The sequence below is a fragment of the Cydia splendana genome, chromosome 20 (assembly GCF_910591565.1).
Source record: "Cydia splendana chromosome 20, ilCydSple1.2, whole genome shotgun sequence".
Classification (NCBI taxonomy): domain Eukaryota; kingdom Metazoa; phylum Arthropoda; class Insecta; order Lepidoptera; family Tortricidae; genus Cydia; species Cydia splendana.
In genome coordinates, this window is record NC_085979.1 from 4,937,217 (window position 1) to 4,952,517 (window position 15,301).

The following is a 15,301-nucleotide window of genomic DNA, read 5'->3' on the forward strand; positions in this document are numbered from 1 at the left end:
AAGGTTTTCAGGCACAATCAATACGAAAGCATGAAATATTGGGTGCCGGGTGGAGTAATTAAACACAAGACGATTGGTTAAGAACTGAAGATATAATAACTGATCGTTTAAAAGATACAATGCTTTATATATACAAAGATACTCGTATATGTATGTATATACTTACTAACCCCCTTATTCATAAAACTTTACGGGCCTGATTTAGTTAAATTTTGTTTTATCTCTTTCTTACAAATACATAAGTCAAAATGACAGATAAAGACAAACGATTAGCTAATTGAGGTTTGTAGCGCGTTTAATGAATAAGGGGGTTAGTTTTATATCCAATAAATAAAAGTAAACAAAATCTACCCTCAAATGGCGCCAGTTGAGGGTAGATGAAAACATTACACGATCAAATAATGTAGGTTACAGTCAGGCCGTTCAGTGACTGATCCAGACGGTTTTGTATTTGGTTGGTCAACCAATAAATGTTATAACACTTATAACTACCCGAAAATGTACACATTATTTGTTTACTTTTATTTAAATACCTAAAGATACAAACTATATGTTAACTATGAATCACACTCGGGGGAGAAGTCTATTGCAGCCCCATGCTCCTGTTGTAGACGTGAGAGGGATGTCTACAGCTTGTTGTCCCCCTCATGGAAGCTGTAATCGACGTCGATGTCGTGCGTGCGCGCGACCTGCGCGTAGTAGTGCGCGGAGCGGCGCGGCGTGCGCGTGCGGTCGGGGGATGAGAAGTCCACGTGGTGGAGCCCCATGCTCGCCCTGCGGCGGAGACAGGCCCAAATGTATACAGTGGATTTCGGATATAACGACGATGAAGGGACCACCGAAATTTCGTCGTTATATCCGGAAGTCGTTATAGGCAAAGGTAAAAAGATAAAGACATATTTTATAGATTTAAATCTGAAACGTTAGTATCATCGCCCACTGTTAACTGTACATCGGTGGACCTTATGCCTTTCGTAATAAGGTCCACCGATGTACAGTTAGGAGTGTTGCTGTTTGTACGTTTCGAACGAGTGAACCTAAATAGTTAATGGCCGAAGGCCCGAAGCGTCACACGAGAGGGGGAAGTTGGAGCTTAAACACGACCCAATAGGAAAAGTGTCTTAGACAAGCGAAACGGCGGGCCGAAAAGGTCACCACATTTGCTAACCATCTGTCGATGTAAACAAAAGATAAGAAAGTATTAAAGCTCTATTGTCCTTTGACGACCGACTCCGTTCGCAATATCTGCATGGGATTTCTAAGAACTTGTTACAAATTTGGTTCATTAAAAACCGTCGCTGAACCCGAATTCGGCGCTACACCCGAAGTCGCTATATCCACATGAATCTTGTACTAAAATATGCTTTAAATTCAAACACTCGTTTATGCCACAAACTTCTATGTCTGGCCCTTCCATACTAAACATGGCGCAGTCGTCGGTAGGATACTACACAAGGTAGTCGGCCGGAGGGAGGGGGGGGGGGGGTCCTTGAAACGTTATACTTACTGGTAGCCGGTCATCCACTCGTAGCTGTCCATGAGCGACCAGGCGCTGTAGCCCGCCACGCGGACTCCGTCCTCCTCCAACGCGAGGAGTACCATTCTCAGGTAGTCGGGTACACGCCGGGTGAGGGGTGGCCTTGAAACGCCACGCTATACTTACTGGTAGCCGCTCATCCACTCGTAGCTGTCCATGAGCGACCAGGCGCTGTAGCCCGCCACGCGGACTCCGTCCTCCTCCATCGCCAAAAATACCATTCTCAGGTAGTCGGGTACACGCCGAGTGGGGGGTGGCCTTGGAACGCTACGCTATACTTACTGGTAGCCGGTCATCCACTCGTAGCTGTCCATGAGCGACCAGGCGCTGTAGCCCGCCACGTGGACTCCGTCCTCCTCCATCGCCAGGAGTACCATTCTCAGTAGTCGGGTACACGCCGGGTGGGGGGTGGCCTTGAAATGCTACGCTATACTTACTGGTAGCCGGTCATCCACTCGTAGCTGTCCATGAGCGACCAGGCGCTGTAGCCCGCCACGCGGACTCCATCCTCCTCCATCGCCAGGAGTACCTGCCAATGCAAAAAAAAAAATAACAATCTTACACTACTGATGTCATTTTTAGGGTATTTCAAAGGGTAAAAAGCTAGCCCTAAGAGCAGGAATTACCGACCTGTGCCAGGTAGTCGCGGTGGTACTGGACCCTAGGCTCGTCGTCCAGGGGGTCATCGGAGCCCGCATACCCGTTCTCCGTCACGAAGAACTCCACGTCCCCGTACTGCTGTTTCAAGTATAGCAGGGCCCCACGGAAACCCTCGGGATACAACTGGTAAAAGAATACAACTGTTAGTAGATAAGTAGTAGTAGTAAACTCTTTATTGCACAAAAAGACATTAAAAATAACATAAAATTAGTAAGAGAAGATAAAGATATATAGTTTATTATTCAAGTAGGAAGATATCCCGGACATCAGTCTGTACGAGATTAGGATGGCCCTGAAGCAGCTTAAGAACAACAAGGCGCCGGGTAAAGACGGAATCACTTCAGAGCTTCTGAGAGCGGGTGGAACACTTACTTAAAGTCCTCCAGAAGCTCTTTAATTCCGTCTTGCCCGAGGGCAAAACGCCTGAAACATGGAATAGAGGCGAGGTGGTGCTGTTTTTCAAAAAAGGTGATAACAACCTATTGAAGAACTACAGACCCATCACGCTTCTGAGCCATGTCTATAAGCTATTTTCAAGGGTCATCACGAACCGTCTCGAACACAGACTTGATGAGTTCCAGCCTCCCGAACAAGCCGGTTTCCGAAAAGGCTATAGTACCATAGACCACATCCATACGCTGCGGCAAGTTATACAGAAGACCGAAGAGTATAACTTGCTTAGCGTTTGTGGACTATGAGAAAGCCTTCGATTCGGTGGAAACATGGGCAGTGCTTGAGTCTCTTCAGCGATGCCATATTGACTATCGGTACATCGAAGTGTTGAAGTGTTTGTATAGTAACGCCACCATGTCGGTCCGAGTACAGGAGCAGAGCACGAAGGCGATTCCATTGCAAAGAGGCGTAAGGCAGGGAGATGTTATCTCTCCGAAACTGTTTACTGCCGTAATGGAAGACGCCTTCAAGCTCCTGGAATGGCAAGGACTTGGCATCAACATCAACGGCGAATACATCACTCACCTTCGGTTTGCCGACGATATCGTAGTCATGGCAAAGTCGATGGAGGAACTATCAGCATGATGCTCGATGACCTCAACCGAGTTTCACAACGGGTGGGCTTGAAAATGAACATCTACATCTACCTATTAGGACAAGTAGTCCAATTAGGTAGGTCCAACTTCGAGAAAGAGGTCAACCGCCGAATCCAACTCGGTTGGGCAGCGTTCGGGAAACTACGTAATGTCTTTTCGTCCGACATACCTCAGTACCTCAAGACGAAAGTCTTTAATCAATGTGTGTTACCAGTGATGACTTACGGCTCCGAAACGTGGTCTTTCACTATCGGCCTCATCTCAAAACTCAAAGTCGCTCAACGAGCTATGGAGAGGGCTATACTCGGAGTTTCTCTACGTGATCGAATCAGAAATGAGGTGATCCGTAGACAAACTAAAGTCACCGACATAGCCCACCGGATTAGCAAGCTGAAGTGGCAATAGGCAGGCCATATTGCACGCAGAGAAGATGGCCGATGGGGTCGAAAAGTGCTCGAGTGGAGACCACGGACTAGCAAGCGCAGCGTAGGACGTCCACCCACAAGATGGACAGACGACCTTGTTAAGGCCGCCGGAAGTCGCTGGATGCGGGTCGCTTCCAACCGGTACGAATGGAGGTCCAAGGGGGAGGCCTATGTTCGGCAGTGGACGTCTTATGGCTGAGATGATGATGATGATGATGATTCAAGTAGGCATATTACAATGCGCTTATGAACGTCAAATAATGCTACACCGGCTCCAACCCTACACCTCTGCCTCGAGAAGATTTAAGTCCCCCCTCAATTGGAGGAGGGTATTCCAATATGGGACCAGCAACAAACTCGGCGGGACATATATTTTCAAAACATTACATCGTAAGAATTACACACCTTTGAGAGATCTCTTCCAGTTACCCTCCTAACCCATTACACCGTATCCATACCATGACCGGAATGTGAATGAACGCACGGAATGAAATGAGCACAGTTGAGGTAGAGGTCCACACGGCCGCATCGTACGCAACGGGTCAGTGGACGTACTTGTGTGGCTTTCTATAGACAGAATACTAAAATCCGTTGCGTGCAATGCGGCCCTGCGGACTACCTTTAAAGTGAGTTACCGTGAACCAGTCGGAGGCGGTGGGCGGCCATTCCGGGCGCGGAGCGACGGCGGCGCCCAGCTCGGCGACGCCCTCCACCGCGAACACGCCGTACGTGGCGTCCGGCGCCGCCGCGCTCACCGCCGCCGTCGCGTAGTGGTTTATCGCGAACATGTCGGACGAGCCTGCACATACATATATCACACCGTATGACTAATATCATTTATTTCGTCATGATTTTCCAGATAAACAAATTCTATACATATTTAGAGTTAGTTATACCAAGCGCATATGAGATAAAGCGATATGAGTAAAGTTGGGTAAGGTGCAGCGGGACAATTTCGACTGCGAGATAATTTCAACTGATCGAAATATCTTCCATGTTTTACATTATTAACTAGAGTGCCATATACGTCCAGATACCTATCTAAAAATATGTGTTGTGTGTGACGCTAGTTAATAATGTAAAACATGGAAGATATTTGGATTAGTTGCAATTACCTCGCAGTCGAAATTGCCCCGCCGCACCTTATACATTTTCGCAATTACTGTCGAATAGGAGGATGAAGGCTGTGGCTGGTTTTAGTTTATTCCGACGAGAATGAAAGTTTTCAAACTTACCAAATTGTATCAAAATTATGATTTAAAAAATCGACCACCATATATAAATCGCCTTATTTGAACATACCCCTAATCAGCTCGGTCCCTTCCCGAGTCAAGGCCGGCAGGCCGCAGCGGAGGTCGCCTTCCTCCGCGCTCTTCTGTGCTATGTAGCGCTGCAGCGCCGGTCAGCAGCCCTCCGATAACACGAGGCGTAGCGACCGATCTGAGACAACAGAACACAAGTACTCACCCCTAATCAGCTCGATCTCCTCCTGAGTGAAGGCCGGCAGCCTGGAGCGGGGCTCGCCTTCCTCCGCGCTCTTCTGTGCTATGTAGCGCTCCAGCGCCGGCGGCCAGCCCCCCTCCGCCGAGAATACAGCGTGCGCGTAGCGACCGATCTGAGGAAATCAACACAACCCTGATATATAATTAATATTCATTATTGTAATTTTCCGTACGTTGTTTTGGTTATTCCCACTAGTTACCACCAGTGGTAAAAGGTGGGGAAAAAATCCCGGTAGTTACAACTGGTAACAACTTAGTGGCAAGTAGTGGGAATTAACCGAATTAACTAACATACCTATATTTTGACTAAAAATTGATATAAATCAAAGATTTACCTATATAGGGACCGTGCGCGTTGGAGGGTCTGCCATCTTGTGGCCTCAATCGGAAACATAAAAATATGTACATTGCCAAAGCAAGTGCTACCATCTACGGTACCGTTCTCGTACGTTTTCTGGTGCATAGTAGGTTCTGCCATCTTGTGGGTTACATCGGAAGCATAAACTTCATATTTAAGCCTCGCGCCAAAAATCTGACGGCTCCTATGGTTCCCCCTATAGTTCATGCACATACCTAGTATTTTTTAAGGTTGTCAAATGTTACAACTTAAGAGCTTCAAAACAAAGTCCCCCGCCGCGTCTGTCTGTTTGTATGTATGCAATATGTATGTTCACGATAAACTGAAAAACGACTTAACGGATTTTCATGCGGTTTTCACCTATCTATAGAGTGATTCTTAAGGAAGATTTAGGTGTATAATTCGTTAAGGTTTTGTGTAACCCGTGCGGAGCTGGGTGTTTCCTATAATTTGGACATCTTAAAAAAAATCAGACTTTACCGAGATGTCCCTGACGAGCTCCGTTAGCTCGGCGTCCTGCTCCGTCTGGGGCTCCAACCAGTACACCTGGTTGACGAGGGACACCGTCCCTGCAATTAACAATAACGCTTCATCCACATATTTACATTATAAAGCTTATTGAACGCGAGGTCTACAGCTCACAGAGTCACTACTAATAGTGGTAGCATAGTCTAATAAAACATGGTCTTCCATTACCAGAGTGACACGGGGCTACGTCACAACAACATGGCCGCTATATATAGCGCTATCGCATATTATCATATAGCGCTGTCGCATGATGACGTAAGCCCGTGTCAGTTAGGTGACCTAGAAAAGACGGGAATGGAGTACCAGGCGGAGTATATTATTATACCATGAGTGGTAGGTAGTCTAAATAAATTAATTGTGAGATTAAGATGTATCTATAGTTTTCTTTAGTTTGTAAACAACTAAGTACATATATATGCGACAAGCAGCAAAATATTTATACACGGTGGTCAAAAAATAAGTGCATTCCCGTTACGGGAGGTTTAGGGATTATACTGAGCAATTTTTACTATGGGACAAACCCCGAAATCGCGAATCCCATATTAAAAATTGCTCAGTATAATCCCAAAACCTCCCTGGCAATGGGAATGCACTTATTTTTTGGCCACCTTGAGAAAATGTTATGAATAGATCCAACAACAGAATGTCATACCTGTCGATAAGAATGTCACAATGATATCTTAGTTATCGATGCTCTCTTATGATGATGGCAAGTCACCTTTCATACCGCTATACTTTTAGGTACATAAGTAAATAATGTAAATATACCTATCTTTTGATCTTGACTGCATTTCCACTTGAGATAATGAGATAACAGAATGTCACAATGATATCTCATAAGATCAATGACTATGGCAACTCAGCTGCTTCATACCGCTGTACTTCACAATCTTTACATAACATAAGTAAGTAAATTTATATCTTTTGATTTTGACTGCATTTCCACTTGAGATAATGAGTTTTGAAGCTTTTTCCATGGTTCCTACATCTACATAGAGTGATGTGAGAACCTACATACAGATAAAGAACGTAATACCTACTTAGGTAAATAAATACTTAAATATTTGGGGACAATATATCTTACACAGATCGACCTAGCCCTAAACTACTCAAAGCTTGTACTATGAGTACTATAATATAGGCGATGATATACATACATATTCAGATAAATACCTACATAAGTACTTAATACTTACATTTATAGAAAACGCCCATGACTGAGGAACAAATATCTGTGTTCATCACACAAATAAATGCCAACCCAGAACCATCGGCTTCATAGGCACTAATAGTCACTATCCACTAGGCCAGACCGGTCGTCAGTCAGGTACCTAAGTAGTCTAAGTACCTATACCTCCATCGGCTCATACTCCAGCCCTAACCAAACCAAACCAAACCTAGCCAGGCCAGGAAACGCACGCTTGGTTCTAAGGCCGACCATCATACATTTGTACTGTGTTTGTACTTGTTTGTCAGCATGGACACTGCACGCTCTTGTGCGTTCCATGGCACTTTGGAACTCATACTCACCTCCGTACTTAGGCTTGTATTCCCGCTCATACAGCCTGTACGCCCTTGCATGCGCCAGCAACATATACTTAGAGCACAAATATGAGCCGCGTCCTGCAGACTGCAACCCCGGCGCGAAGATCCCGTCGTAGCCGAAGTCACATATCAGTGGCTCGTTGATGGTCAACCACGTTTGCACGCGGTCCCCGTACAGGTCGAAGAGCACCCGCGCGTAGTCCGCGAACCAGTCGGCGATCAGCGGGTTGGCCCAGCCTCCTAAAGTAAACGAACATATTATTAGCCCTTTAAACGCCACGCCTGTCGTATGCGGCCCGTCATCGTGAACGTTGTCGGATTGCTCCTCTACACGAAGGGCCATCATATTGGTCCACTAAGCTGGGCCAACGTGTAGAGAGGATAGTGGTGTCGGATGGCTTACGGCGCGGCGGGATGGCGATGGGATGGCCGCGGTGTCGGTTTTTCGTCCGCACATCAACAGGTAGTGGGCCCTCGATGACGCGTACGCATCTAACGTGGCCCATTCCATAGCGCGTCCTCTCAACCATCGCATGGCCATTGTGTAGAGGAGCCAGGAAAGTACGAAGGTTGATATTGGGCTGAGGCTGTGCGCGTCAGTTGACGTCTTTGGGTGATTGGGTGATTTGGGTATGTTTGGGTGTAAAAAACAGCAGCCAATAAAAATGTGAAACATTTTCTGATGACATTTGCCTTAAGGGGACCGTTAATGAATACCTTGTCATTATTATTTTTATTACAATAACTCTGGAAAGTAGTCCTCTTAAAAAATGCAGTGTATCTAAGAAATCTAAAGTTATCTTATCAATGCATCGAGCACCTTACAATTATCCGTGGGACATATCAATGCCAAATTGAACGTTTCTTATCTTTATCACGATTTTACTATCAATGCGAGTGTTAAATATAGAATTGATATTTTGAAAGACGTAATATGCATTGCATAGGTACTTTTCAACTAAGATTTGGCTTTAATACCATTATCATTGAGATTTTTTTCTATTAGAACTATTTTTGAAGGGGAATACCTACTGTAAGTAAATACCTAAATCCAGCAAAGTCTGCGATAGGTCCCAATACTCCCAATGGTACCTACATGGTAACCATAGGCTAGCTGTATGCCGCGCTCCACCAGGGCGTCTATCAGGTCTCCGTACCTAGTCCCGCGCCTCGGTCACGCGGTCCGCGGAGCCGGTCGGCATACCTTGCCAAAGGAGTTTTCCCCTAAGTCCTGTAGGTCCCAGTGGTACATATGGTGACCACAGGTTCTATCCCGCGCTCCAGCAGGGCGTCTATCAGGTCCCTAGTACCCGCGCGCCTCCATGATATATAAAACCTTGCCGGAGGAGTTCTTACCTAAGTCCTGCAGAGTCTGTGGCAGTTCCCAATGGTACATGGTGACTACAGGTTCTATGCCGCGCTCCAGTAGGGCGTCTATCAGGTCCCCATAGTACCGCGCCCCGTGCTCGCTCAAGCGGTTCGGGAACCCGGTCGGCAGCACCCGAGGCCACGATATGGAGAACCTGAAGAGTTTTTGATAATAAGAACATTTCCTGGTCGCCGAAGGCTTTCCTTCCAGAAAAAATATCTCGTTTCAATATGGCGAAGACCGGCATATAAAATGTATTGCAGGGAACACAGTCAGGGGAGGGCAAGTTCTCTCGTATCTTATATGTAGTTATTTACGATTCACGTGCGTAAAATAGGAAATTCGCAACACTACCGAAGGGAGTGTTTTAATTCTACATCGTTTTACAGTAGGAGTAGGTACATATGATCCTTGAAATTTTTGCCGTAGTTCCGTAATGTGCTTATTATATTACCTGGCCCCTATTTCACCAACGTGACAGTGCGACAATTCGACAAGTCTCATTGTTGCTGACGTCACAGTAGGGTGATTCACTTTTGTATGGAGAAAAAAAAGTTGTAATATTTTTCCTGACTTTGCTCACCAATGGAGTCTCCCCACACTAAAAACTATCTATTTCAATTTTCAAAAGAATCGAATAACGTTTAGAGGTTGCACAAGTTGAAAAGGTAGAGTGAGAACCCCATACATTGCGTGAAAATGAACTATGTTCTAAAATGACAAAATATAATGATCTAATACTAAAATCGAATGAGAAAACTGATTTTTGCGTCTAAAACACGATAAAAGCACTTTTCCTTTGGAAACAGGTGGAAAAACTGGAAAATCTTAATTAGAACATTTATCGAGTAACCAAAATCCAAGTTTACTACTAATTTTAAAATTTATTTATATGTAGAAGGTTCAGTATCACACTACTCTCCGCTTTGATGGTAGCCGCTTAAACCATTTTCTACCCTCCGATGTAGAGTCGTTGGTTATTTGAAAAATCTTTGTTGAAGTTGTGCAACCTCTAAATGTTTACCGATTTTAATTTTTTTTAACATATAATATTTTCTTATCAGTTAGAACAAGAATTCGAGCAAAGTCAGATGAAAATCGAAAATTTGGAAAAATGAAACACCCTACGTCACAGGCATCCATGGGCTACGGTTATCGCTTACCATCGGGCGGGCCGTATTCCTGTTTGTCACCATCATTGTATTATTTAAAAATCTTTATTATATCGGCAAAAAACAGGCATTTCTCTTGCGATGTTTATGATGATAATGATGACAATTGTCACAAGATTTCAAAGAACTTTCGGTAATTCTTGACAGCAAATGAGTTCTGTGTCAGAATTTCGTGACAATTGTCGTATTTCTTGTGACAAGTGTCATTAGCTTCGCAAAATAAGTACTTATTAACTGGCGATATAGTGGAGTTTTTTTTAATTAACATGTTGGTGGCAAACAACCACACCGCCCGTCTGATGGTAAGCGGTTACCGTAGCCTATGGAGGCCTGTGAGGTCAGTAACAGTGATGTCGACAATTGCCGGACCTGTCACGTTGGTGAAATAGGGGCCTGGTGTCGTAATGTAGCACCAGATCTGTAAAGTGTTTTTTTTTAATTATAGACGCAGGATGATGTAATATACGATCGGTTAGCGACGTTCATGGTAAATTATTAAAATCCGAAGGCCCACCTCCATCAAAAACGATATTAAGTTTAGTGATCTTGTATATTCGAGCGATAGATAGAGAGGCAGACAGAGAGGAAGAAGCGCGTGGCCTAGCGGTAAGAGCGTGCGACTTGCAATCCGGAGGTCGCGGGTTCAAACCCCGGCTCGTACCATACCAATGAGTTTTTCGGAACTTATGTACGAAATGTCATTTGATATTTAGTCTACTCTCGTTGAAGGAAAACATCGTGAGGAAACCGGGCTAATCCCAATAAGGCCTAGTCCCCCCCTAAGTTGGAAGGTCAGATGGCAGTCACTTTTCTAAAAACTAGTGCCTACGTCAATTCTTGGGATTCGTTGTCAAGCGGGCCCCAGGCTTCCATGAGCAGTGGCAAAAATATTATGCCGGGATAACGCGAGGAAGAAGAAGAGATAGGGAGGCGGACAATTTTTGATATTTCGAATGTTGGCGGTAGGCCCCCCCAGTGGCGGATTTGCAGTCTTTGTCGCCCTAGGCCCCAGGCCTTGTAGCCGCCCCTTTCATATTGACTACATTGTGAGTTATTTCTTGTTATTTCACAATTTGCCACCCCTAATATCTTGCCGCCCTAGGCCCGGGCCTACTTGGCCTAAGGGCAAATTCGCCACTAGGCCCTCCGGCTCATAAACCTGTAGAAGTCCACATTGAGGTTCTCCAGCAGCTGCACGTCCTCCCTCCAGCGGTGGTAGGAGTCGCAGGCCACGTCGCCGTTGCTGCCGTCGACGATGGCTTCCGGCGTGGTGTGCACGAACCGATCCCAGATGCTCTCGCCTTTATCTATTAAAAGTGGTTCATTGCATGGTATAATAATATACTCCGCCTGGTACTCTATTCCCGTCTTTTCTAGGTCACCTAACTGACACAAGCCTACGTCATCATGCGACAGCGCTATATGATAATATGCGATAGCGCTATATATAGCGGCCATGTTATTGTGACGTAGGCCTGTGTCACTCTGGGAATAGAAGACCATGTTTTATTCGACCATGGTTCATTGTAGCAGTGGCCGGCAGTATGGCAGCTATACTCTGTATCTTTCTAGGCACTGGCGATGGCGTTGAAAAGTGCATGGACATGTTTCAACCGTAATATTAAGGCATTACGGTCGACATCTACAACGCCACCGTACTTAAATAAAAGTAAACAAATAATTTGTACATTTTCGGGTAGTTATAAAACTTTTATTGATTAACCAACCAAATACAAAACCGTCTGGATCAGTCACTGAACGACCTGATTTTAACCTACATTATTTGACCGTGTAATGTTTTCATCTACCCTCAACTGGTTTATAAGGACCCATTTGATGGTAGATTTTGTTTACTTTTATTGTTTTATTTAAATACCTAAAGATACAGAATATAGGTTTGGACTTTATTGCTGAGTCAATAAGGGTCGTAACATATGATTTTTACTTTATAAACTATGCAACTAAAAATGCAACTTTATACCGCTTATGCGAAGTTATAATTGTATTATTTAAGGGGCCCACTGATTAACAGTCCGCCGGACGGTATCGGCCTGTCAGTTAGAACAAAATTTTGACAGTTCCGAACAACTGACAGGCCGATAACGTCCGGCGGACTGTTAATCAGTGGCCCCCTTAAGTATTTAGATCTGCTCATAGTCTAATAAAACATGGTCTTCCATTCCCAGAGTGACACGGGGCTACGTCACAACAACATGGCCGCTATATATAGCGCTATCGCATATTATCATATAGCGCTGTCGCATGATGACGTAAGCCCGTGTCAGTTAGGTGACCTAGAAAAGACGGGAATGGAGTACCAGGCGGAGTATATTATTATACCATGGATCTGTGCTGTCTGCTGGCGGGGCCGCTAAACTATAGTTCGTTAGTTCGTTTTTTTGTCTTTTAATTGAAAAGCACGTTTTAAAAATAAGTCACGGCAAATATGTAACAATTATGAATCTAGTACATTCATTTATATTCTTCTGCTTTCATAAGTAATAGTAAATACTGATTTTTAAAAAGCGTTTTTCACTTAAAAGGCTTGTCAAGATCGCTTACCTTCTTTCTAATGCTAAAAAAACGAACTATAGGTAAATGATATGTAAATATCAAACTTTAGAAGTGGAAAGTGTTACCGCTGGCGTTCCATCCCCCCTCAATCTGGTAGGAGGAGGATGCGACGCCGAACTTGAAGCCGGCAGGGAAGCGCCGCTCCGCCACCGCTGTCGCCAGCACCGCACTAAATAAATATTCTTTTCATCACACTCGCTCAGTAAATGTGGAATTGCACGCAGGTTTAGCGGGAGTTATAGAAAAAGCGTTTTCCCTAGGGAGTTATGAAGTTTCTAGTGCCATAATTAACAGTTTTTTTTCTTTGAACTTAATTTTTGTATCGTAAGTGTGATAAAAAACATTGTGTGTAACTCGGGGCGTAGTAAGTACTTGTAATACTAACAATTTTATGGACCTGTGCAGTCTGAAATAAATATATTGAATTGAATTGAATTGAATAATATTGCAAACTTGAGTCTATAAATCGCTCCGGCAAGCCGTCGCGATTTAACTATACTCTCGTTTGCAATATTTAACTTACGCCCCATGTTGCACAGACACAGACACAGTGGCGTAGCGAGAAACAGACTAGCCGTGGGCGACAACCACATCTGCGAGGCCCTTTTCAATGTGTTTTCCCAAGGTAATAAAAAGGTTGGCTTTGCGAGGTCGTGGGCGTAGGCCCCATTCGCCCACGCCTGGCTACGCCACTGTTCCTGTTCAGACAACACGTAAAAGCCGTAAAAGACTACCGCCCCGCGACATTGTTGGCTTTCGTTTCTCGCTCTCAGGTGCGGCGCACCAAGGTCGCGGTGCGGTGGTCTGTTACGGCTTTTAAGAGCCAACGGGAGTGGTCATTTCTCCATACAAACGTACTCCTCGTTTTCCTCCGTGGTTTTTGAAGCTAGAGCAATGATTTTTTCAACACAGATTAATATTGTCAATATCTGTGTCGGACCGTTTTGCTTTTTTTGATATTTTTGTGTTTTAAGGCGCTAGAGCCCTTCAAAAATGGCCAAAATGGCCTAATTGACTATGCCGCAATGAGAGAAACCGTGGCTACGCGCTACGAGCGTAACCCGTAGCACTGAATGTGTTAAGTATGCGTGTAGAGTGTAGACAGACACCATCGAGGTACAGGTAAATGGTTATAAGTAGTAATAATCAAGCGAAAACCTAAGAGTCATACATATGATAATTTTTAGGGTTCCGTACCCAAAGGGTAAAACGGGACCCTATTACTAAGACTTCGCTGTCCGTCCGTCCGTCCGTCTGTTACCAGGCTGTATCTCACGAACCGTGATAGCTAGACAGTTGAAATTTTCACAGATGATGTATTTCTGTTGCCGCTATAACAACAAATACTAAAAACAGAATAAAATAAAGATTTAAATGGGGCTCCCATACAACAAACGTGATTTTTGACCAAAGTTAAGCAACGTCGGGAGTGGTCAGTACTTGGATGGGTGACCGGTTTTTTTTTGCTTTTTTTTTTTTGCATTATGGTACGGAACCCTTCGTGCGCGAGTCCGACTCGCACTTGCCCGGTTTTTTTTAAAACATCTTTAAGGGGGTTTTCAGAAAAAATGGTACCATCTACTAGTTTTCAAAAAAACATAAATTTTTGGGTTATTTAGACTCAGACTCACGAGTCCCCAGTTTTTCACACAAATTTTGGGTGTCAGTTTTGTAACGGTCCATCCAAAATGTATGTGAAAATGCGTTACAAAACTGCCTTTTTTATGGACACATTTTTTTTTGTTTCTAAATCGATAGTCCTTGTGATTCTGAGTTGAAATAACTCAAAAGTTAATGGATTTTCGAAAAAAAGTAAATGGTACATTTTAAGTGAAAATAGCCTTAAAATAGAAAAATACTGAGTATAAAGAACCTCGTTTTTGAGGTCAGTTAAAAATGGTACTTTACCAGATAACGACTGCAGTGATGCAACCCATCTCGAGAACTGAAGATCTTGTTGAACAATAAAGTTCCGATTTTAATAATCATACAATCGATGGGTACGATACTTAATAGAAAAAAAAATACATAGAGTGCTCACTCCATACATCAGTTTTAGTACAGTCACCTGCAATAATATGTTACACAACGAAGGCCGCAAAAATATCTGACACGATCTTATTTGTAGAGCCATAAGAGCGTGTCACATATTTTTGCGGCCTTCGAAGAGTAACATATTATAGCAGGTGACTGTACCAAAACGACTATTATTTTCGTAGTCGACATCTAGCACCGAGTAGCGGAATTATCAGTACTGCTACTTGACAATAGATGTTCCGACGACCGAAAAGTCTAATGCTCAACAATTTCCAGCTAATAGTATAACCAGATTAACCGGAACTCTATTTTCAACCATTTCTGCTAGTATTAGTTGTAAATTGTTGTTCAATACTATTTTCATGAGTCGCGATTCTAGAGAATTCTAATATTAACCTTTTAACCGCCAGCAATTTTTAATCGAGCGTGCTCGTGTCGCCACCGACAGTAATTGAACCACGCAGAGTAAGATTGGCATAGTTACGGGAGTTATAAATGTGCTGTAAAAACCAAATCAGATCTTTGTCTTGTTTATCAGACTGTGG

The 15,301-nt window shown here is 44.0% G+C and overlaps 1 protein-coding gene across 1 annotated transcript; it reads right to left on the reverse strand.

Annotated features, from left to right (window-relative positions):
• Nucleotides 1–576: 576 nt before the first annotated feature.
• Nucleotides 577–13,249, reverse strand: LOC134800622 (myrosinase 1-like). The gene is made up of 11 exons (XM_063773107.1): nt 13,243–13,249; nt 12,785–12,901; nt 11,305–11,452; nt 8,961–9,127; nt 7,590–7,844; nt 6,012–6,100; nt 5,139–5,286; nt 4,307–4,470; nt 2,168–2,320; nt 1,975–2,066; nt 577–774 (listed from the first exon to the last, which is right to left on the reverse strand). The coding sequence occupies exons 1-11, from the start codon at nt 13,247–13,249 to the stop codon at nt 627–629; spliced, it is 1,488 nt and encodes a 495-aa protein (XP_063629177.1). The 3' UTR covers nt 577–626.
• Between the last annotated feature and the right edge of the window lie 2,052 nt (nt 13,250–15,301).